This window comes from Molothrus ater, chromosome 2 (genome assembly GCF_012460135.2).
Source record: "Molothrus ater isolate BHLD 08-10-18 breed brown headed cowbird chromosome 2, BPBGC_Mater_1.1, whole genome shotgun sequence".
NCBI classification, from domain to species: Eukaryota; Metazoa; Chordata; class Aves; order Passeriformes; family Icteridae; genus Molothrus; species Molothrus ater.
The window spans coordinates 4,855,028-4,878,843 of NC_050479.2; the positions used below are offsets into that span (position 1 = coordinate 4,855,028).

At 45.6% G+C, this 23,816-nt stretch overlaps 2 protein-coding genes across 2 annotated transcripts in view; both read right to left on the minus strand.

The window, feature by feature from the left end:
• The window catches only part of PRDM15 (PR/SET domain 15), a 35,110-nt gene extending 34,221 nt beyond the window's left edge, over positions 1-889 (minus strand). The window contains exon 1 of the mRNA XM_036382578.2: positions 828-889. The gene's annotated coding sequence lies outside the window, so the exon portion shown is untranslated. The remainder of the gene's footprint in view (positions 1-827) is intronic.
• Positions 890-5,275: 4,386 nt separating this feature from the next.
• The window catches only part of C2CD2 (C2 calcium dependent domain containing 2), a 39,888-nt gene continuing 21,347 nt past the window's right edge, over positions 5,276-23,816 (minus strand). Inside the window, 6 exon segments of the mRNA XM_036392394.2 lie at positions 5,276-10,862; positions 15,389-15,701; positions 16,798-16,925; positions 19,093-19,206; positions 19,989-20,160; positions 22,461-22,600. Of these exon segments, the coding sequence (XP_036248287.1) occupies positions 10,636-10,862; positions 15,389-15,701; positions 16,798-16,925; positions 19,093-19,206; positions 19,989-20,160; positions 22,461-22,600 (1,094 nt within the window). The 3' untranslated portion in view covers positions 5,276-10,635.

The following is a 23,816-nucleotide window of genomic DNA, read 5'->3' on the forward strand; positions in this document are numbered from 1 at the left end:
ATTTCTAGGCCAGTCAGGGGGGCATGGAGTAACACAGCAGCTGGCGGGGTCTGTGCCACCTGCCCTTCCCAGCACTTGCCGCGATGCTGCGAATAAACTACGCAAAGTTTAATGGCCCTGAGCAGAAAACGAGCCTACTGCAGGAAATTTCACGTGTGCGGAGCCCCGCAGCCCGCGGCTCTGCTCCTTTTGTCTTCTCGGGCTCCCACTGCACCCTCTCCCAGGGCAGGGCAGGCATCCCCGCACCTCCCCTCCTCCTCCTCCTCCCCCGCTCCCAGCCGCTTCCCTCTGGATCACGCCCTCGCACCTGGGAGTTCCCACCCCCCTCCATCCATCCCCAACCCCCTGCGGCCAAGCCGAGGCGCTCCCCGCTGCCGGCCCCGCATCCCCGTGGCCGCCACGGCTCCGTGCCCAGCCCGGCCGAGCCCGCGGGGATCGCCCCGCGCCCGCTCCGCGCCCTCCCCTCAGGGACCGCGCCGCCGCCGCCGCCGCCGCCCGGAGCCCGTCGGGGCCCGGGATCCGGGAGCGGCTCCGCCGGGTTTTGCCTCGGACCCGCCTCGCCCCCTTCGCTACCGCCCTCCCGGCCGCTGTAACAAAGAACAGGCGGCCTGGAGGAGGCGGCGGCGGCGGAGGAGGAGGCGGCGGGGCCGCAGCCACCGCCGCCGCCCCGGGAGCGCTCGGAGCGGCCGCCGCGCCCGCCCCGGCCCCGCCGCGCGTCCCGGGGAGCGGCGGGAGGAACCGCGGCGGGGCGGGCGCGGGGGGTCCCGGGCGGGGGTGGCGGGGAGGGCGCGGGGTGCGGCGGGAGGAGCGCGGGGAGCCGGCGTTACCTGCCCCGGGAATGGCCAGACCCGGATCGGATCCGCGCTCCGGGTTCCGATCCGCTCCGGAAACCACGCGCCAGCGGAAGCCGGCGCGCTTGGGCGCGGAGCAGGGCGGGAAGTGTAGTGCGGCGGGGCCGGCCCCGGCCCTGACCCCGGCCGCGTCCCCGGCCATGGCCCTGCCTCAGCGCCCGGGATGTCGCCACCCGCGTCCCCTCCCGGGCGGATCCCACCCCTGAGCACCCGCAGCCCTTGGCGGCGGCTCCCCGGGCCGGGCTGGAGGTGGCGGAGCAGCCGGGTGGCTCTCGCCGGGTTTGCCGTCTCCTCACGGGCAGTGCCGGGTTGCGGGCTGGCAGAAACAGAATCACGGGATCGGTTAGGTTGGAAAAGACCCCCAGGACCACCCAGTGCAAGCTATGACCCAACAGCGCCCTGTCTGTGAAAGATGCGTATTTTATGATTGGCTTTTCGCAAATATTCAAATGAATGTTATATGTGTTGTGTTAGAAAGTAATGCTGTATTAATTTACTTAAGTACTGTGTTAAATGTAGTTTTAGGTTATAAAAAATGTTAAAATAGAAACTATGCTATGTAGGATCCTTTTTTAAAAGAAAGGACTCGCAGCGAGATAGCAGCCACAGGACACCTAAATCTTTCAGAGAAAAAGAATTTATTGCCCTCTTATCAGAAGAAACGAACTTCTTCCCGCCTCGAAGGCGCTGTTAGGATTCAGATGAAGAAGTTGATGATGACCAGAGAGAATCCTGTGTTTGAATGGAATTTATGCATCATGTACGAAGTGTATGAATATGCAGCAGGCTATTGTTTTTAAGGGTTAATCCTTTGTTAACGTGTTTTGGGCTCGTGCTGCCCAGAAAAAGGTACCTGGACGTCTGTAACTCTTTGTCTTCATTGTCTCATCTTGTCCTAATTCAAATTGTCCAAATTATTATTACTCTAATTGTATTACTATTTTTATAACGATGTTATTGCTATTAAACTTTTAAAATGTTAAAAACAAGTGATTGACGTTTTTCACACTGTCCATCGGATCACGGCACTGAGTGCCACATCCAGTGTTTCCTTAAACACATCCAGGCATGGGGACAGCACCACATCCCTGAGCTGTCTGTTCCAATGTTTTATCACATCAATGAAGAAATTCTTCCTGATGTCCGACCTGACTGTCCCCTGGCGCAGCTTAGGCCATTTCCCTGTCCCTTGTTTCCCAGGAACAGAGCCTCATTCCCCCCTGGCTGTTCCCTCCTGTCAGGGAGCTGCAGGGAGCAGCAACATCACAGCCGAGCCTCCTTTTCTGCAGCTTCTGCTCCAGACCCTTCCCCAGCTTTGTTCCCTTTCTCTGGACAAAAGCCACACCAGGTTCTCGGTGGGCCCAAGCTCTGGCCATGCACACGAGTGCCTGTGCCTCCTTTCCAAGCCTCTCTGAGGTTCAGTGCTCCAGGATGACAGGACATAGTCTCAAGTTGCACCAGGGAAGGTTCAGGTTGGGCATTAGGAGGAATTTCTTCACATAAAGCATAATTAAACATTGGCAGGGGCTGCTCAGGGTGGTTTGGAATCCCCATCTCTGGAGGTGTTCAAGGAGTGCCTGGACATGGCACTCAGTGCTCTGGGCTGGGGACAAGGTGGGGATCAGTCAAGGGTTGGATTGATCACCTTGGGGGTCTTTTCCATCCAAAATGGTTCTATGATTCCTAAATCTCCCATTCTGGCACGACCAGGATCTGTCGGTGCCCAGCCCTGCTGTGCCTGCCAGCAGAAATCATTTAGGGGGGTTTAAACCTCAGGTTATTCCACCACTCCAGGCAGTGGCCAGGGCAAGAAGCACACAGGCTTTTTGTATTCAAGCAAGATGCCCCAATATTTTGCTCTGCTGGGAAATGTTACCTGCAGTAGAGTCCCCCCAAAGCCTTATGCAGTGCTCCCTGTCACCATGGTGTGACTGTTCAGCCTTCACTGTCACAACACCACTGGGGATCAAAAGGTGGTGGGAAGCTGGCACCAGCTCTGTTTACTGGAATGTGCTCTTCTCACATCTGGATACATCTTTAACAGCTGGAAACAGGCCAGAGCCTTTCTCAGTTGTTACCTGTAGCCATGATATTTTCTGAAAAATCCTTTCCTTAGGATTTTTTCTCCTGAGAAGCTGAGAGGCCTCAGGAACAAAATGTAACCAATGGTTATCTGCTGCTGTGGAATGCAACAGGTGCATCTGGGATTGGTCTCATGGGGTTGTTTCTAATTAATGGCCAATCACAGTCACACTGCCCAGACTGTCTCAGACACAAGCCTTTGTTATCATTCTTCTTGCTATTCTTAGCTAGCCTTCTGATGAAATCCTTTCTTCTATTCTTTAGTATAATTTTAATGTTATATATATCATAAAATAATAAATCAGCCTTCTGAAACATGGAGTCAACATTCTCGTCTCTTCCCTCATCACGGGACCCCTGCAAACACCATCACAGTTACCCATCCCACCAACCCAAGTAGCAGTTTCAGAAGAGAAGTGTAGAGAGTGTTCTGAGAATGGGTCAGGCTGGAAGGGACCACAGTGGGTCACCAGGTCACCTCTCCCTGCTCCAGCAGGGCCATCCCACAGCACACAACACAGGGTTGTGTCCAGATATTCTGGAGTAACTCCAGCAAGGGAGACTCCACAGCCTCTCTGGACAATCTGTTCAGGGCTTGGTCATGGCACAGGGAAGTTCTGCCTCATGTGCAGGTGGAGCCTTCTATGCATCAGTTTCTGCCCTGTTCCTCTCATCCTGTGGCAGAGCCTGGATCCATCCCCTGGCCATCCCCCTTCAGCTATTTATACACATTAAAGAGGTCCCCTCTCTTCTTTAGACTGAACAGCCCCCTGCTCCCTCAGCCTTTCCTCACAGCAGAGATGCTCCACTCCCTTCTTTTGTCACCCTCTCCTGGTCCCTCTCCAGGAGCTCCTGGCCCTGCTGTGCTGAGGAGCCAGAGCTGGACACAGCAGCCAGAGGTGCCCCCAGGGCTGGGCACAGGGGCAGCATCAGCCCTGACCTGCTGGCAATGCCCATCCCAATGCACCCAAGGCAGCATGGCCATCCTGACTGTCTTGTGGGAAACTGAAACAACGCAGCATTTGAATTTTCAAAATATTGTACTTGGCGAAACAGTGTTCATTTCAGGATGGGGAACCATTTGTTCTTTCAAAACGACACACCAGAAGTTTTGAATGACTACAGGAGTAGTAAGAGAGTTTTTTTAAGGATCTAACTGCATGTACAAATTATTTTCTTTTTCAAGGACTGAAGCTGACTGGTAGTTTTTGTATAGTCTGCTTTTACTTACTTTCCCTGTATATTTCAGTGCACACTCACATGGACTTCTGCCTGGTTTTCTCCAGCATCCAGCACACCAGAGGGGTTTATCTAACTTGCAGTGCATTCACTTTGTCACAATAAGTATAAATTAATTCACTATAGTTATCTGAACATTTACAAGGCATGTGAGTCTGGATCCTGCAGCTCTAAATTTTTTTTTCAGCATTAACCTCAGACTGTGAAATTGCATCTTATGCCAGGGCTCACCTGAGTAGAGAGGTGAAAAATCGAATATCCTTTATATTATTGTTTAAGAATGAACTGGAGGGAAGAGTATGGTGCCATACTTGGAGCTACATCCATTCCTGCTGTCCCTCTGACAGGTCTTGTCACTTTTGCTAATGTACAGGAATGGCATCACAGAAGGTAAAAAAAAAACCTCACCACAGATTAGAGCAGGGAGGAAAAGGATGAAGGTTTGTTAATAGGAGACTATCAGGAAATTTGAGCTAAGCACTTCAATAATATGAAATAAACATGTGGGCACTAACTCCCAGTAAGGGAATGTAACATTTCCTCGTAAAAGAGGGTACAGCCCTCACCTTTGGAAGGGAAAAAGTAACATTAATGTGGCTATTTTCACATGAATGTCTTTTATTTGTTTTGTTGGTTTTTCTGTTGTGGTAGTTTTAATGTTGGGGTTGGGTTTTTTCCCCTCAGCCTGGCAGGGCTTTGTGGCAGCAGTGATTTATAACATAACCTTTTCAGTAAAATCATCACAAGGGAACCCAATTCCCAGGCTGTGCTCATTCTAGTACTGGTGTCTTCCCCATAGGATCCAGGCCCTAAAACTCCCCCCCTTTGCCCCCTAATTTAGGATATTACAACAGAACTGAGAAAAAAATACTGAGTAACCACAATGAGCTCCACAATCCCTTCTGCCATTAGATTCCCTCCCCAATCTGTGTTTCAGGTGATTTCTCAAGCACCAAGGGGCTGCCTGATAGGCTGGGGTTATCAGGAACGAACTCTGCTCCTGAACAAACAGGTAAATGCTGTGTGTTAAGCAACAGGTCAAACTAGTGAAGGAGGGTAGAAAACCATCTGTTACACCTGGGTATGTAGGACAGCACACCACACAGAGACAATTGGCTTTTATTGTATGTACAGCAGGAGTTACTTCCTTAAAAAAATCCTCTTAGGTTTTTGTAGTGATATAATAAATCTGTACATCATAGATTTTATAATTGCACCAACTTGAGTTTATGTATGCACAGAAAGAAAAACACACCACAGAAGAAGTGACTATGACAGTTGATGCTAGGAAAAAAAAAGTTTTACCCCACCTGGAATAATACAGAGCATAATACATCATTGGGAAATACAGAGTTATAATACTGGAAAGACCTCAGATCATCCTTCCCAGCTATTTTCACACCATGCCAGCAGCACCTTGCATAGTAGCAGTTTGGATATCCTGAGTGAAGTGGTATTATTCACCCTTAACTTAAAGTAATCACCCTTGTTATATAATTAATCTGGAGTTGTTTGTCACCAAGGCTGAGGCTTAGCAATGTGCAGAAGCATTTGCTGACTTTAAACACATGAATAAATCCACTTAGGTCCTGTTGAGGTCAGAGCATGAGGTCAGCTGTTCCCACTCACAACAGGAATGTCTTAGCCTGGAGCTATGGCACACTTAATTCTAGAAGCACTTCTCTCAAACCTCAGCTCTCCAAATCAAAGCCTGCAATAAACTCAACTGAAAAATCCAGGCAGCTCTCACCTTGCTCTGTGCAACACCCAGAGCTCCCAGACCTAAAATAGGTGTTAAAACAAGAGCAAGATTCTTATTTAGCTTTCCCATCCACATCTGGCAGCATTTCATGCTTTCAACTTTGCTTTTTCCTATGACGTTTTGCACATCAACAACAGCAGAACTCTGCAAGAAACAGAGTTTCCAAAACAACAAAAAGTTTCCACTTGCAAAACACCTAGAACCAGCAAGGAGATGCAGTACCAGGAAATGCTGTAAAATTCCACTGATCCCCAAAACTGGTGTAATTGCCAGCCAGTTTCATCAAAAAAGCAGCACTGTAAATCCAGTCCTCTCAAGAGCAAGATAGCACAAGGTCTGTATGGCCTAAAGCCCCAACAGAAAGAGCAGGGAAAAGAAAATCTGTCAGAAGTCGTAAGAATAAAGCCCAGTATTTATGCCTGCACAGTGTATGACCTGTCCATAAAGCTGAAGAAGTTTGGCAAAGGTATTTTGCTTTCAAAATGCAATTTTTCCACCCTGGCATTCCTTCTGCCTCGGATTCCCAAGTTTCATATATTGTTAGGAGTGAAATGACTCTAATTTCTTCCTGGGTCAAGTGGGATATAAAATACCAATGACCTAGGGATAAAGCCTTCCCCTCCTCTTTAAAGTGACTTTGAAAGGGATCTCAATCATTTGAACAAAGCTACTTAGCTTATATTCCCATTGGAGATATTAGGTAGTTTTATTGCTTTCATCTACATAGAGTAATTCAATTCTTGTACTATTTGCTCAGTCAAAATTCACACTAAAGCTAAGACAAATGTTGGTGAGGATAGGGCTTGTCTCCATCGAGGCAAATTTAAACACCATAAAGCAAAAACAAACTACAAACACAAATTAAGAAGTTGCAGGTATGGGCAGAAAAATTCTTTAGAAAGGAACTGCAAGCCTTCATCTCTTATTTTCATGAAAGAAATACCCATGCTTTCATTGCTGTACAGAACATCCAGAAACACAAAAGTGTAAGAAAAGGGACAAAAGGAATGAGTATTTCATAGGTTGTTTCCAATCTACTGTTCTGACATCATGAAATTGCAAGACAGTAAACAAGAAGTGTTTGATGTAATAATATCATGTAAAGATTTTATCTACTGTTCAAGTGGGTAGTTATTAAAATTCTTTGTCATTTGAATAATTAGACATTTGAACAATGGACCACATTAAAGAACACAGAAGGTGTTTTGTAAAACAAAAACTACACAGGACACATCATGGTGTTATTTGTGCTAGTTGACAAATCCAGTCATTCTAACCCAAAACTGCAGTGTGGATCCTGCAGGCTGTGAGGATCCAGCTCACACTGACCCAAATACACAAGAAATGTACATCCTTAGATCTCCTGATCTTAAATGACAGCCTAAGGAGGGGATGGGATTCATTATTGTGGGTCTTTGGGGTTGTCACAATTGAGTTGTCCCCTTGTGTTTAGTGCCTTTGTTTGTTTTTACAGCAGGACACAAATTATTTGCAGAGGAGTAAGAAGAGGTGAGAAACACACCCGCCAGATACAGAGATCCAACATCAAACCAAACAATGTTTATTTTCCTGAGGAGTGAAGGCAAATAAAAAACCAGATTCCCTTTTTACACCAAATGCCTTGCTCTCCTTATCTGGAGAGTTCATTTTCTCTTAACACATGTGAGCCCAAACCTTCACACAGTTTGCAGTAAAGAACCTCCTTCATTCCCACCACTGAGACAAGCATTCAAGTGATCATCAAAACCTTAAGATGAACCAAGTTTTTTCATGTGTATGCATTCTCTGGGGTAAATTACAAGAAAATCCTAGTGCTGTATCCTGCAAGTTACTCAGTGTTATTTCACTCTGTCCTACAGTACATGCTAAAGCTTCTGTAAATTAAAATCCCAGCTCAGTAATTTAAGAAAACTTCAAGTAATGTTATGTGCTGCTTCTACATTCCCAATTCCACAGCTCTTTGTTTTTAGGGTATGGATGTGCTACCCATGGAGCTCAGTTTCATTTGGATTTCTTGAATTTAGGGAACTGTTGTGGTTTTATCTTTCAGCAACAAAGATTGAGCATTTAACAATGGCAGGGACTTGACCCCCACCCTGCCCCATAACACAAAGAATTCCTGGTAAAATCAAGAGAAAAAGTGTCTGTTGAGGGAACATGACATCAGGGGTTTTAATGCTCACACCATGAAACACTGTAGAACAAATGAAGAAACAAAATTTCTACTTTGTATTAAATGAGAAATAAACAAAACTGTTCAGGCACATTCAGGCTGGACAAACCTGCATTACTGAACTGGGATTTCCAAGCACAATACAGCTCCAGAAGATCAATTTGTACCCAATTTTTAAAATACAGAACATTAAAATGCCTTCAAGTGTTTTCATAACAAGCAGCATGCTTAAACGTACAACTATGTGACAGTCTGGTCTACTGTTCTACCACAGTGATCTTAGGAGGTTACACATAAACAGTATTTTTAAGCAGTTAAAAGATTTTGACCATTCACTTCTAATATTTTCTTGGTAAAAAAGAACCAAACCTCCTCTACTTTGATATTGATTCACCAAGAGAACCTTGAATCTGTCAGAAATTTGAAATCTGTTTCTATTCTTCTGTAACTTTCTATTTTTGATGAATGCTTTAAGTTGAAAGCCCAAATATCTGCCAAAGTGTTGGACAGCTTAAAGGAGGAAAGGGGCCAGGGGAAAAATCACTGTTGGCAAAGTAGGCACAAGGTCTATCAACCATTCAGGTCAGTAATTTAGTTGGAATGATTGGATGTTTTTCTTGGCTGAAGAGAACAGGCTTGGTCCTTTGTCCTCAGCAGGAATGCAGATGATGGAAAAATACAGGTAAAGCATGAAAGATGGTACCTGTGAAATACTGACATTTTACTCTTCTTCACAGCCAAAATGAGAACTATGCCTTTGCTCCCATCAGTTTTTCATTTTAGATTAAAGGAGCCAGCTGCAATATTTAGCAAGGAAAAAAGGTTAAAAAACTCACCTGGCCATCCACTCAGCACATGACAACACTGGTAGATCTAGCAGCTGAACTAAGGGAATTAATACTTTTTCAAAAGCTTCCTTCACTGTATATTTGAAGTAAGTGTTTGGCAAGTAAGACAAGCTTTCCAATGAAAAGCACTGAAGGGTTAACTATGCTCTACTCACCATTTACTGCTCCTAGCTTTGCATTTGATATGATGGTTTATGTACTTGTCTAACAAGCACTGGGGAGAAGGAATTAGAGCCCCTAAGATGAGTTTTTGCATCAGCAGTACAGCTTCTCACACAGGGAAGAAAAGCTACGTGTAAGATTTTACAAATACTTTGTTTGCGTGTAGCTTCAAGTAGATTTAAACAAAACCACCCAAGTTCTGTGTTTTAAAGCGTAACCTTTTTTTTAAGCAGAACATTAAACAATATGCTAGTATTGATATTTGCATAATTGATTGACTTATGGCTAATGTCAAAGGCATCTCTCCACCTCCACGGGCTGAGCAGTGATTATAGCAGGCTACAGTTATTACAGTAGGGTGTCTGAGTCAGCATTTTCCTTCTGCTTCTGAACACTCATCCCCTTCCAAATTACAGCACTAACTGCATCTGGGCCTCTTTTTTTCCCCCTTTCAGACTAGAAAAATCAGTTGCTACTGTTGCAGGCTGTAGAGAGGGAGCACAGTGGTGTTTTCTCTCTCTGTAGAGGTTCAGTCACATAAACTGGGTGTGAGGTTTCAGTTCAGAGCTCCCCGTTGATGTAAATCAGGTGATCACATTTGGGTCCTTCCTACAGGATCAGTCAGGCTGGAAGTCACAGAGGGTCCCTGGTGCCACCTCCCTGCTCCAGCAGGGCCATCCCAGAGCATAGGGCACAGGGCTGGGTCCAGATGGCTCTGGAATGTCCCCAGGAGGAGCCCCCAGAGCCCCTCTGGGCTCTGCTCAGGGCTGGGCACTGCCCAGGGCAGAAGTTGTGCCTCCTGTGCAGGGGAATTGCTGGGCTCAGGCCCTGCCCGTGGCTCTGGGGCCATTGCTGGGCCTGGAGCAGAGCCTGGGCCTGCTCTGACCTCTGCACACAGGGACAGACACAGGGACAGACACAGGGACACACAGGGACAGACACAGGGACAGACACAGGGACAGACACAGGGACAGACACAGGGCCAGACCCAGGGCCAGGCAGGGCCAGGCAGGGCTGAGGCCCCTCTCTCTCCCTGGGGCTCCTCTCCAGGCTGAGCAGCCCCAGCTCCCTCAGCCTTTCCTGGGCACGGAGCTGCTCCAGGCCCTTGCTCAGCTCCAGGAGCTCCTGGCCCTGCTGTGCTGAGGAGCCAGAGCTGGACACAGCAGCCAGAGGTGCCCCCAGGGCTGGGCACAGGGGCATTACCTGCTGGAAATGCTCTTCCCAGTGCACCCCAGGACATGAGGTGACTTCTTGGTCTCCACCTGCACCATTCTTCATCCTCCCTCCTTTTCCAGAAGAAACCACACACTCCTCCAAAAGCTGGACACATTCAGCACTGGTTGTATTTGGAGGAGCGACTTCATCGTCAGAGAGAAAAAGCATTTTGGAAAAATAAACCAAAAAGACCACAGTGAACATCCTTTTATGCAAGCCATCAGCCATATTTGTATTCTCTAGGACTGCTCTGTAAACAAGTGCTCAAGGGGTGACAGGAATCCCATCGGAGAGGGTTTGGGTTCATAGGTACGGCTCTCCTGAGGCCCCGTTCAGTTTGCTCTTGCTCTTGTTCCTGGAAAGGAGCTTCTTGCTGAGGATTCTGGAGAGTGTCCCCCCCTTCTTGCGGCCCTCCTCTGCCAGGGGCTGCTGCAGGAACACCAGGTCATTGTGGGACTGGCTCATCCCCGGGTCCTTCTGGTGGTGCTGCCGGCGGAAAAACAGCTTGGCGCTTTTCTTCAAAATCCCACCTGTGCAGGGAAAAAGGTGCAGGACACTTTAGACAGAACAGGCTGCTGTCCTCTTGAAACTCAGCTTGAAGTGCAGCACGAGTGAGAAAAGCTGATCCTCTAAATTAAGGCTCCTTCCTTACACTTAGTTCCTAATGCTCCTCTGGAGGCCATGCCAGTGCTCATACACACATGCACAGCACTGGGGTGGGTTGTACCCTGGGCTCTCAAGTGTCACAGAGGCACATCCAATCTTTCCAACCAGTAAAGTAGAAAGGATTTTATAAAATGAATGAAAGAGAGGAAATAATGTTACTCTTTGTTGTTTCAGAGATCAAAGGAGGTGAAGATCAGCCTGTGAGGCACCATGTGAAGCAAATTTTAATTTGAGGTGCAGGACAGCAGTACCTGGCAGTAAACACATGTGCAGTGGTTGTGTACAAGCCAGGCAGCAGGTGTTCCATACAAATTCAGCAGCACCCCCCAGAGTAACACTCACAAAGCATTTGCTGTCTAAAACCCTGTTAGGAATAGCAATGCACTTCAAGCAGATTAAAAATAATATTACATCTGTTTCCAACAGGTTCAGAAGTCTGCCCAAATCCCTCCTGTGGTAAATTAAGTTGCTTTATTTTGCCGTGTTCCTTCCTCTGACCCCCTGTCAAACCCAGCATGCAGCCAAGGCAATTGCAGCTGTTATCTCACCAGGGACTCATGCTGCCAACAGCAGCTATCACTACTCCTCTCTTTGCAAGCTTGGGCTGTTTTTGCAGCCATTCTGCCAAATTCCACCCTCCCCCTCCATGTGTGCCTGGTGTGCAGCTGGCAGGGACACTGCTCCAGGCTACCAGCAACACTCAGCCTGGCTGGGATGTCAGCTCTGTGTTAAAATAGCATCAGTTTTGTATGGAATTGGTAGGGCTGCTGTCCCAGGTGGCAAGAGCTCGTTTGAACAGAGGAGGACCCAGGTGACAAGCCAGCACAGGAGCTTCTGGCAGTCAGAATTGGGGGTGGGGGCAGTCACCTCCCTGGCAGAGTTTCCACACCCTCTCCCTGCACCACTATCAGGTTTCCTGATCCATTCCAGCTTCAGCTATTAATTCCTGTCATGGCGTGGTCCTGATTCTGCTTTTCCTCCCACTGCAAATGGACACAAAAAGCAACACACAGTGCAGCTCTTTCATGGGACACTGCCACAGCTAGAATTAAATGTTTGTCCCCTGAGGACCTGCCAAGGCCTCTGTGTCACTTTGCACACAGTGACAGCTGCAGAACAGGTATTTCATGGCAGCCAGATGCTGCTTTGTGCACACCAAAGCAGTCATAAACGTGTACGTGGGTTTATTACTGTGTACTTTAAGGGCTAGGCACTCAGCACCTGGGAGGATATTCAAACATGGTTTTTTTCTGGCAGCTGCTGAGACTCTCCCCACAACGGGCACAATGGGATGGGAAGCAGAAATCAGCTGAAAGCAACCAGAACTCGTGGATTTGAATCTTGACTGCTCTCCCGTCAGCCTCTGATTGATCTTTCTGGCAAGGCAGTACCACTTCAAGCTGTGATCAGCAGCACAAAAGCAGCAGTGTTCCACCCCAGGACAGTGACAGCTGCTGATGTGCAGAGGCTGGGGGATGCAGAGGCCTCACTGCTGTGCAGCTCCTGTTTGAGCAGGCAGCTGTTCTGCCCAGCAGCCCTGGGACACAAGGGTTTATCCCTGAGCAGATTTTTAGTCCCATCCATTCTGTCATTCAGATTTTCTACACAAGGAAACAGCACCTGACTAAGAATGCTCCAAAAATTGTGCCGGTGGCCTGGGACAACTCCCTGCAGCTGAAAATCCGTGGGCAGCACTTCCCTGGGAGCAGCACAGGCTCAGCACAAGCAGCACCCCTGACACGAGAGCTCCCTGGAGTTCAGCCTCTGCTGCCTGGAAGCTTGCCACATGCCCAGCAGTGTGCAGCCAGCTTGGAGCATGCTGCCTGGCAGTGGCTGTGGCTGCTGTGCAGACATGCAGCCCTGGGAGGAGGCAGGGCAGGGCAGGGCAGCAGCCTGGCAGTGCCCATGCTGGTTCATGTGCTGGTTCATGTGCTGTTTGCATGCTTATTCCTCCACTTCAACAGGATCCATGTGCCAGCCCCTGCCCCCAGCAGCAGGAGATGAGCAGAGAGCACTACATGAACTCACTGCACTGATGTGGGGTGGTCTGAAAATGCTTGTGGGGGGTGGGATCACTTCTGAATCTCATTTGTGCTAATGGAGGAAGACTTCCTTCCACAGCTACAAGGATACCAACAGAGATGGCTTTCCATTCCTTCCCAACTTCCAAAAGAGTTTTCATACAGGTGGTTTTGTAAAAAGCTGCTGATTTTGTAAATACCTGCTGAGATTGTGGTAGCTCTGTAAATTAGGCCAGAAAAGTTTAATCTAAAAATCTATAAGCAGCAGGTTTTGAAATAAGTTTTGTTTGTATGTATATCCAGTTATGGGGTCACACATGGCTTGGCATGAGCAGATTTTGACTGATGTAGAGCATCCCTCCAAGGTTTCCTTGGTGCCCTCTCTGTGTGACCCTCCTGCACAGCACAACCACCAGAAAGATGATTTGTCACAGCAGACTGGTCTGCTAAGACACCTGAGCACAGGAAGGTAATTTTGGAAGGAGAAAAGGAAAGGATAGGGGAAGAAGAAAATGGGTGTCAAACTAATTTTTGCTTCAGTTTTTACAATGAGGGTCTCATTGTAAAGCTACGTTTTCTTAGGGATAAAAAAAAGAGACAAAAATAACTTACTGTGTAGGTAATTAATTCTGGCTGGCATAGCAGTCATCTTAAGTTTATAAAAGGGAACGGGTAAGAAAGAGGAAGTCAGAAAGGTAAAAAAACAAACAAACAAAAATATGCAAGAGTAAAAAAAAGTGCTAGCTTTAAGACATTAACACACACAAAAGGCTTTTCAAAGCAGAAGGGGTTTTGTTTGGGTTTTTTGCCGTGTTTGGGTTTTTTTGTTGTGGCATTTGCGGTTTTATTTGTGGTGGGGTTTTTTGTTGTTTGTTTTTTTTAAGGGAAAGCATTTGACAAACAGAAGCCTTGAACTATTCACAGCTCACTGAAGGCAGGGGGATTGAAATGCTTTCCCATCTTACTCCATAAAAGCTACTCAGCTGTGACAAAGCAGAGATTCAAGACTTCCACAAAGACATCTGTGTATAATGAAAGGGATTTGAGCCAGTTTTTTTCAAGTATTTTTTCAAGATGATACAACTCTCTCCGAGATATTTTGCAGTTTTTAGCAGTCTTATGCTGAGTTGTGTGAAAAGGATCTCTAGAAGATTTATCTCTTTGCACAGGGAAACACAAAACTAGACAACTCACAAATTTCCACTTTCTTGCTTTAGAATAACATGTTAAAGAAGATTCCAGAGGTTTGCAGTTTCTCACACAGATTCCTAAACTTTTCCAGGCTCCAAAATGAGCCAAATCCCTTGACAGCTAACCCACTCCCCTCACCCCAAACACACCCAAGGCTTTCCAGTGCCTGGGCATGTGTGTGACAGGGATTGTTGCTGTTCCCTCCTGATCTCCCATGTGGAGCAGTCCAGCTGTGGGAAGGCCAGAGAGCTCCAAGGGAGGGTCCTGACAAAGAGCTCCAGTGTCTGCCCTTGGGTGAGGGGGGTGAAAATCCAGTAAAACAGGGAGGTTTTGTAGTGAGCCATTTCCCAGGATCTCTGGGCGAGGAAAGGATAGAAAATAATAAAGCAGAGAGGGATGGGTATGAGTGAAAAGCACAGAAGTGTAAAGTGTTTTTTGCAACTTTAAGGTGCAACCTGTGTGCCTGTTTGGGGCCCAGTCCACTGCATTGACCCTTCCTAATAGCCCCTGTGTTTACCACAAACCAGTGCTCAGAGGTTACTGGATTTACCAAGAAAACACAAAAGAACCCTAAGACATTTTCAAACTGCAGCTATTCAGGTTTGCAACTACACCTAAGCAAAATGATCTGATACCTCACTTACTTCTTAAATTAACTTTGATTCCATTTTCTTTAGCAAGTGATGCATTAATGAAATGAGTGAAAAGGGGGAATCTGTCCAGCAGGCAGTTTCTCTTCAGCTGTGGTGCTTCCCTGAACACACACTGTAGTGAGGGCAGGGCAGCCTTGTGCTCAGAGAGGTGAAGAGGAATAGATTGGAAAGCAAGAGTGGATCCCTGCCATCTTCACCCTGCTAATGGGGCTGGCAATACAGGGCAAGTCCTGGGTTATAAGGACACAGTTTTCCTTGAGGAATTGATAACATGACTAGTGATTTCTCTCCCAAATAACTGAGTTGGGTGTAATGAGCTGCCAGCTTCTAAGGGTGAGCTGTTTCCTCATGGAGGGGAGGGTAAGAGAGCCTGACTGGCTCAGAGAGCTGCAAGCAAAACAGCTTCAACCAACACCACAATCACAAAGAGTCTGAAGGACAAAAAAAATCAATAAGAAAGGATGAACTACTGCAAGCAATTACACAGAGAAAGCAGTCACTGAAGTGGAAGTGAGGATCATGTACCTTTAGATTTTTTCATGCTCCCAGTTTCTGAAACACTTAATGAGCTCCCAGATATTTCTTCAGATGTCTGGTCTAAGAGGGTGCTGGTGTCCCACTGCTGGCTGCCATTCTCCAAACCCCAGGTCTTGTGGGTGCTTTGCTGTGGGTCGGTGCCAGGGACTCTTTCTGAAGCATCCAGTGACTGCTTTTTATCAGAGGTGAGTTTTGCAACATTTTCCTCCACAGTGGGTGGATCTGCTTCCCTGCAGGAGCTGTCCATGGCTGCAGCATAGTCCATCATCAGTGAAGCTTCACTGTCCTGAGATAAAGAGGTCTGCCCAGTGGAAATAAGAGACAACACTGACACGAGTCATCCTGCTGGAGAAAAACAAACCTCCCTGCAGGAGTTATTTTAACTCTTTACACTTGCATTGCTCAGGACCATCAGCAAGCCACCTGAAGCTTCCTTAGCTCTACTAAAGGAGAGGAGCATTTAGCAAAGCTTTAATCATGTTGCAAAGTCCAAATGTGTGAAAAAATCAATTAAGGAAATGCATTCTACTTATCCCTGGCCCCACTACAAATAACAGGACGCCCCCATATGTGCTGGTGTAATGAAGTGTCAGCATTTCTTTTGGTCATTCTAAGAAAATTAACATCAAAGCATTTCATCTTGTCTCATTGTTTGCCCTCCCTCTGGAACAGAGACCAGAGAACCAGAGATTTTTCAGAGGGTTTTAACAGCTTTGAAAAAAAGTATAAAAATCTTCCATACTTTTTCAGTGCATCTTCCCTACATGAGTGAAACACGGACTATAAAGAATATAAAACTTGAGGCAGAGTATCTAAATTATTGTACTTTAAAAAAAAGCCCAAAACGATGCAGCTTAAATATAACATGTGGCTCCAGATTGGCACTGGATTGTTGAAAATCTCTGTGGTATTGTATTAATGTTTCAAAATTAAAGGTGCTATTCCTTTATATATATATATATATATATATGTGTGTGTGTGTGTGTGTGTGTATTTCCTTACATTCACAGGCTAGACTTGATATTTAGAGTGAAAACATCCCTGCTTGCCTGTGTGCCTGTTTCAGCTCTTACCTTTAATATGAAATTAGCTTTGTCTTCTTACAATACATTCTTGTTTTATATACATATTTTATATGTACCTCTTCTCACCTAAATTGATTTCCCCAAATCCCTAACACCACCCCAATCCAAGGACACAGTGCATTTTAGTCAGGCTGTCCAATCTAACCATCAGCACCCAACACCCTGATCTGGCTGAACTTGAAACAGTCACAGAAATAACCTGGCACACAAATCTGATCCTGCAGGGACACAGAAGCCCTGTTAGCACTGCAGTCAGTGCAGAAAAGGCTTTCCAGAGCTAAGCATGAACTCTGAGTGTATTTTCTGCTCTACCTTGGACACCCCTGATATGATAATGGTGCTTTTCTTCCGAGGGGACTTCAGCTTCTGCTTGGCAGACTGGCTCAGCTGCCGAATGGCCGCCTCTGCCACGGGGTCGGTGCCGTTCAGTACCAGCAGCTCTGCAAAGAAAGGAGCATTTCAGAGGGGCAAGGAAACAGGAGAAAACAGAGCAGAGACAGCCAGAGCTTGTCCTTGACTTAAAATTCACAGAAATGGCATCAACACCATAAATTTGCCAATTCACCACCCAGCGAGTCGGTGCTGTTCTTTCCCTCCTGGCACCTATTTTTGGAGAAAAGGTACCAAAATGGCATTTACAAACCCCTTCCATGAGAACAAAGGAGGTTTCAATGCATTGCTGCCCTGTGGTGACAGTAGGGACATCATTATTTATCCCAGTCATGAAGAACCATAGTTCTAACGTGGTACAAGGCTGGCACATGGTGCTACTTCCTCAGGTAGCTTTTTTGTTATTTTGCTGCTTTTCCAGATCTCCCTGATCAGTATTTCCAGTTTTGCTAAGGCACTGTGATACGGAGGGGAAGGCAAAGTAGCTGCCTCCAAATCCTGTAAAGTGCACTCCCTTTTCCCCTCCAACCACTGCACAGGAATATAAAATCTTCTGTACAAAATGCTCTTTACTGACAAACACAAGTTTATTTTTAAGCATGGCCCCTTCTGGCATCTAGGACACGAATACACATTAATCAAATTCATCAAGCTCAGGAACAAACAAGGCTAAGGAAGTCAACAAGATAAAAATCCCCATGTTTAATTGCCTGAGGTGGACTTTTCTGGCAAGAGTTTTAACAACAAAAAGAATAGAGGAAGGAATAGCACCAGTGTTAACTAAATTGAGCAGTGCCTTTTGTACTGTGACAGTAATGTAAGAAAAGATGAAGCCTAGAATTAAGAATATGCGTGCATGTCTGCACACTCATCTCAAACCTTGACTTTTCCATCTCCCCAGCCCCTGCATTAATTCTTATTATTGCCATCACTCAGAACTATGGCACAGACACAGCATCTTTTCCAGGGTGCATGCTGCTATTTTGCCATGATGTTTGTAATAACTTTTACCTAAGTTGCTGCCATACCCAAAAGCTCCTTTGTATTTCTTTCATCTGGCTTTTGTTTGAATGAGTAATTCTTCCTGCAATCCTGTATAAACACTTCACAGAAATCTCCTTGCACTCCCAATAAAAACATTGTCCATAACAATATGGAATAAGCTGTCTCCAGGTGGATTTTCCAGTAAGTGTTTTGTGTCTTTAATATCATAAACACTTCAGAGAGGCAACTCAGAAATCTTGCACTATCTTAACAATTCCCAGATTGATGTAGTAATACCACACTGCTTCAAGGTGTCAGAGAATTTCTTACCCTAGAGATGGGAAAAGATCCAAGTGCTCTTACAGCTATTCATGCTTACTGCTCCTTGCCCTTCCCCACATTTTTTGGCCAACACAATTCTGTCTCAGAAAGCTCCTGACAGTGCCAGGAGCAGCCCAGATCATCTCCAGGTCGTGCATTCCCCACTCAGACCTGTACAAAGCCAACTGAACTCCACAGCAGGTGCCACTGGCAGCCACCCTGGGTCACATCTGTCACTACTCCTGCCCACAGAGCCACTGAAAGGTTCAGTGGTGACCACACACAGGAGTGAAAAATGTGCTGAAGATTTAGAGCTGCATCCTGAAAAGGTAAATTCTCCAGAGACAAAATCAGGTTTATATACAATTCAAAGTGAATTTATAATTATTGTCAATGTCACCTGACACTCTGAAAGAATTTCAGCTGTATCGAGGTGACTTAGGAAGGAGGACAGATGGGCACAGCAAGCCCAAAAAAGCCCAGTGGCTGGGCTAGTAAGAGAACTGAGTCTTCAGTCCAGCCTCTGCCTTCTCTTCAGACACAGGGGACTCAAATGTGCATGTCACAGGGTTTTAGTTTACTGCAGCATCCCCTATGCCTTTATAAAAGGAGGCATCTTTCGTTCAAAAGTAAGAGAAAATACTTCTTTTGGCTTTTTTGCAGCCTCTTCCCCTCTCCAAACCACAGCTCATTGTTATTTATTCAAAACCAGTAATTCAAATTGCCAATTAAAACCAGACTTTTACTGCAAGGCTGCCATAGCCCAAACCACAGTCCTTTTAACAAAAACACCCCCAGTGCTGCTGACAGGCAGCAGCCACATGGGCTGGCTGTCATTTTAACAGGGTCACATTAATCCCATGTGCAGAACAGAGAAATGTTCTCCTTAGCAGCCCCAAACATTTTTATTACCTGTATCTGAGGATGACAAAGTTTTGCTGACTGGAGCACCATGAGAATGGAGAGCTTCAACAATGAAATCCTTTTCAGTCACCTTTACTTTAACTGGAGTTTTCACAGGAGAATCTGAGGACCAAGTTTTTTGGTTATTTGAACTGGTCAAGACATTTTTTATTGCGCTAATAAGAATTTATTACACCAGTTATGCCTGTTCAAATCGTAAGTGTTTGAGAAAACTGTTTAACAGAAATTCTCAACACATGTTTTGTGGTAAACCTGACCCTAAAAGGCCAGTGAAGTGTGAGAATTTTTGAAAACATTTTAAAATTTTTAAGCATTTTTAAATGTTTAAAAAATGAAAGAATGTTTTAAAACATTCTACTGTAACACATTAAACTACACCCACTTAAATAAAAGATTTGCTTTAACAACTTAAAAGAACACAGATCTTTGTGATGCTTCACAGCAAGACTGTTAACAGGTTTTACTTTTATAATTTTCCCAAGAAAAATTGGAAAATCTGCTCCTGGAGGACATGCTGAAAAGTATTTTTGTCACCAGGTAACACCAAGCTTCATCAGAGATGATAACACAGATCAGGGTTAGAAGGCACAGGATGGTTTGTTATCAGCAAACCTCTGATACATTTGTCATGTGAAAAACCATCCACCAAAATCCAGCCCTTCTACATTATCACACCATGGTGAAGATTTACAGAATTAAAAGAAATATTAACTGTTCCTCTTGTAAGAAACAAGTTTTGATGAAAATTAAAATCCCGATTCTGGAGAATACGAACAACAACCCCACTCCAACACATCAGAGAACTCTGGAATTGGTGCTTCCCTGCCATCCCAGCCCCCAGTGCTTCTCCTGGTGCCCCTGGAGGAAGATCTGGAGGTGCTGACCTGTGCTCAGGGGGGAGGATCTCCCTTCCAGACGAGGTTTGGTTCTCACAGCAGTGACAGTGGTGACCACAGTCCCACAGGGCATCACAGTGCGGTCCTTCTCGATCTTGGTGGCCAGCACTGGAGAGGAGACCTGCCTGGCCTTCACTTCACTGGGCTCTATAAAAGAGAACTGAGGAGACAAAAAAACACCACCTCAGAAGCACAGTCAGGCAAGGAGGACTCTATTTCTGGTACTCCTTTTAGGTTTTTGCTGAGCCAAATTCAAGAGTTAATTTTTTCAATAAGACACTGCTGGAATCTGAAATGCAGGGAAGTCTCAGAACTTTGGGCCTGGAAGCCAAAGCTTAGAATTAAAAACAGGATTTGATCTGAGACCTTGGAAAAGGCTTCCAAACTTAGGTGCTAGAAGTGTGAATGTGGATTTATAGTTTAAAGAAGAGATATGTTAAGCTGAGGAAAGTTTAGAGTTTTAAAGATATAGAAAAAATAAAAGTAGCTACAAAGGTAAACAAGGAGTTTAGAATGCAGCACTGTAGGTTTGTGTCTCATAACATGATTAGTTAAGAAAGCTTACACTGTAGCATGGGTCCATAAGATGAAATATTTAAGGACTGGTTCAAAAACATAAATATCCTTGTTGGCAGTGTTTTATTGGTCAATAAACCCTTAAAAGGATTTATTTTATTTTGTAACAAGGGGTCCTGTGACCTTCTGAACCATGCAGTAAAGATGTGATCCAAACTCACCCTTCCTGTCTATGTAGAAGATAAGAAAAATAAACCCCATCATCTAAAACAACTCAGAGGTCCTGTCTCTAAATCATTCAAAATTCCTTCCAAAATCCCATAAGACACAAACACCCTGCAATCAGAACAGGCTGCTCTGACTCAGCCACAAGCCCAAGCATGAGATCACAGAATCACAGAATAATGAATGAGGCTGGAAGAGACCTCTGAGATCATCGAGTCCAACCCATGCCCTAACACCTCAACCAGACTATAGCACCCAGTGCCATGGACTGGCTTTTGTAAACACATCCAGAGATGGTGATTCTACCACCTCCCTGGGAAGAGCATCCCAGTACTTTATTATTCTTTTGGTGAAAAATTTCTTCCTAATGTCCAACCTGTACCTTCCCTGACGTAGCTGGAGGCTGTGTCCCCTGGTTCTGTCAGTGCTGCCTGGTGGAAGAGACCAACCCCACCTGTCTGCAGCCTCCCTTCAGGAAGGTGTAGAGAGCAGTAAGGTCACCTCTAAGCCTTCTCTTCTCCAGGCAAAACAACCCCAACTCCTTCAAACATTCCTCACAGGGCTTGTGTTCCAAGCCCCTCACCAGCCTTGTTGCCTCCTCTGGATGTGCTCAAGCATCTCCACATCCTTCCTCAAGCTGAGGGCCCAGAACTGGGCACAGCACTCAAGGCACAGCCTCACCAGTGCCCAGTGCAGGGGAAGGATGACCTCCCTGCTCCTGCTGGCCACACAATTCCCAATGCAGGCCAGGATGCCATTGGCCTTCTTGGCCACCAAGGCTCACTGCCAGCTCATATTCAGCTGGCTGTTGACCTATTGACCCGCACCCTGTCACAGACATATTTTATGAAAAATCCTTTTGTTAGGATTTTTTTTTCCTCTGGAGAAGCTGAGAGGCCTCAGAAATGAAATGTAAATAATGATTATCTGCTGCTGTGGAATGTAACAGGTGGATCTTTGATTGGTCTCATGTGGTTGTTTTCAATTAATGGCCAATCACAGTCCAGCTGTCTTGGACTCTCTGGTCAGTCACAAGATTTTATTATTATTCCATTCCTTTCTTTCCTTGCTAGCCTTCTGATGAATCCCTTCTCTATTCTTTTAGTATAGTTTTAATATATCATTTTCTTTTAATATAATATATATAATAAAATAATAAATCAGCCTTCTGAAACATGGAGTCAAGATTCCCATCTCTTCCCTCATCCTGGGACCCCTGTGAACAGCACCACAGCACCCCCAGGTCCCTTTCAGCCTGAACACTGTTCAGCCACAATGTCCCCAGCTTGTAACAGTGGTAGGGGATTTTTGTGGCCAAAATGTAGAACTCAGCACTTAGACTTATTAAACTTCATGCTGTTGGACTCTGCCCATCCATCCACCAGATCTAAGTCTCTCTGCAGAGCCCTCCTTCCTTCCAAGAGATCAACACAAGCTCCCAGCTTAGTGTCATCTGCCAATTTACTAATGAAGGACTCCATGCCCTCATCCATGTCCTCTATAAAGACATTAACTAGAACTGGTCCCAGCACAGACCCCTGAGGGACACCACTGGTGACTGGCCCCCAGCTGGATGCAGCACCGTTCACCATCCCTCCTTGGGCCATCCATCCAGCCATTCCTAACCCAGCAGAGAGTGCTCTGTCCAAGCTGTGGGTGAGCATTCCCAAGCAGCTCCTGAAGGAACAGACCCACCCCAAAGCCCCAGCCCAGCAGTACCTCTGCAGTGATGGAGCCCAGCGCGGGCTCTGGCTCTGAGCTGCTCTCCCCAGCCCCTCTGCTCAGGGCAAAGCTGTGCTGGCCACAGGGCTGCTTCCTGAACAGGTCCAGAGGGACGGTCACCTGCCCTGATAAAGGACCTGCAAGAACACAATCAGCAAGGTCAGCCCAGAGCTAAGCTGCCAGGATGTGTAAGGGACAGAATATTGGAAGGGAGGAGAAAAATTCAGGCAAAAAATCGCAGTAACTGGTTCTACACCACAGGGCAGAAAAGTGGCATTTTACAACTTTTTTGCCATTTAATGACTATTCCTCAGCCTGGCCTAATACTATGTAACAGGAAAGAATGGAGGAATGGAACCATGACCTATTCCTTATTTACTGTTGTTTCTGGCCATTATTTTTCCCTTTATATGCAGAATATCTAGGGAAAAAAGGAAACAACTATTAGGTTCTTGGACAATCTCCATAACCAGTTTCTGCATCTTTCATTTCAGAGGACAATCTGTAGTCCTGATTAACTGCTGCATCACAACAATAGTATTTCTTAATTTGAACTTTAATAAAACTTCAGCAATTCTCTTGTTCCTCTCCTGACTTTATCAGCTCCACTAGATAAGAACAAATTATTAGCAATGGTACTAATGATTTAAGAGATGAAATTCTGGTTTTCTGTGCAAAGCAGAATGTTTAAAAACAAAAAATTCCTACACTTCACTGGCCTTTTGGGGTCAGGTTACCACAGAACATGTGCTGAGAATTTGCATTAAACGATTTTCTCAAACACGATTTGAACAGGTGTAATAAACTCTTGTCTATACCTGTATTATACAAGTAGGGATTTACATTATATTCATATAACTCAGCACCCTGATCATTAATATGATTCTACTTTGAGTCTTCTATTTAATTTTTTTGGAGAAGAACAGCTCAGCAGGTATGGAGGGACAGAGGGGGAGGAAGAGAATTGTCAATGCAATCCACTGGGACCTTTTTCTTCAGGAAACCAGGCTGAAAGTTAGGATGTAGAACATTTCTGGTGTTGTTTGAAAGACTAAAGATGCTTAGGTACAGTCAAGACTACATTTTGTCCAAGAAAAACATAAGTTTGCTGACTCCACATACATATTCTTTTAAAAATAAAAAATAGCATCCACATCAGATTTTTTTTAAAGCTTTTAACTTTCCAATCCCTCCAACAATCACATATCATAAGCAAGATATTGCACAACTTTGTATATCCAGATTATTATAAATAATTCTGAAACAACAGAATCGAGCTGTAAAAATGTTTGACCCTCCCATGTTCTTTATTTAGTCCAACATAATCAGAATTGGAGTGTTTTACACCTGATT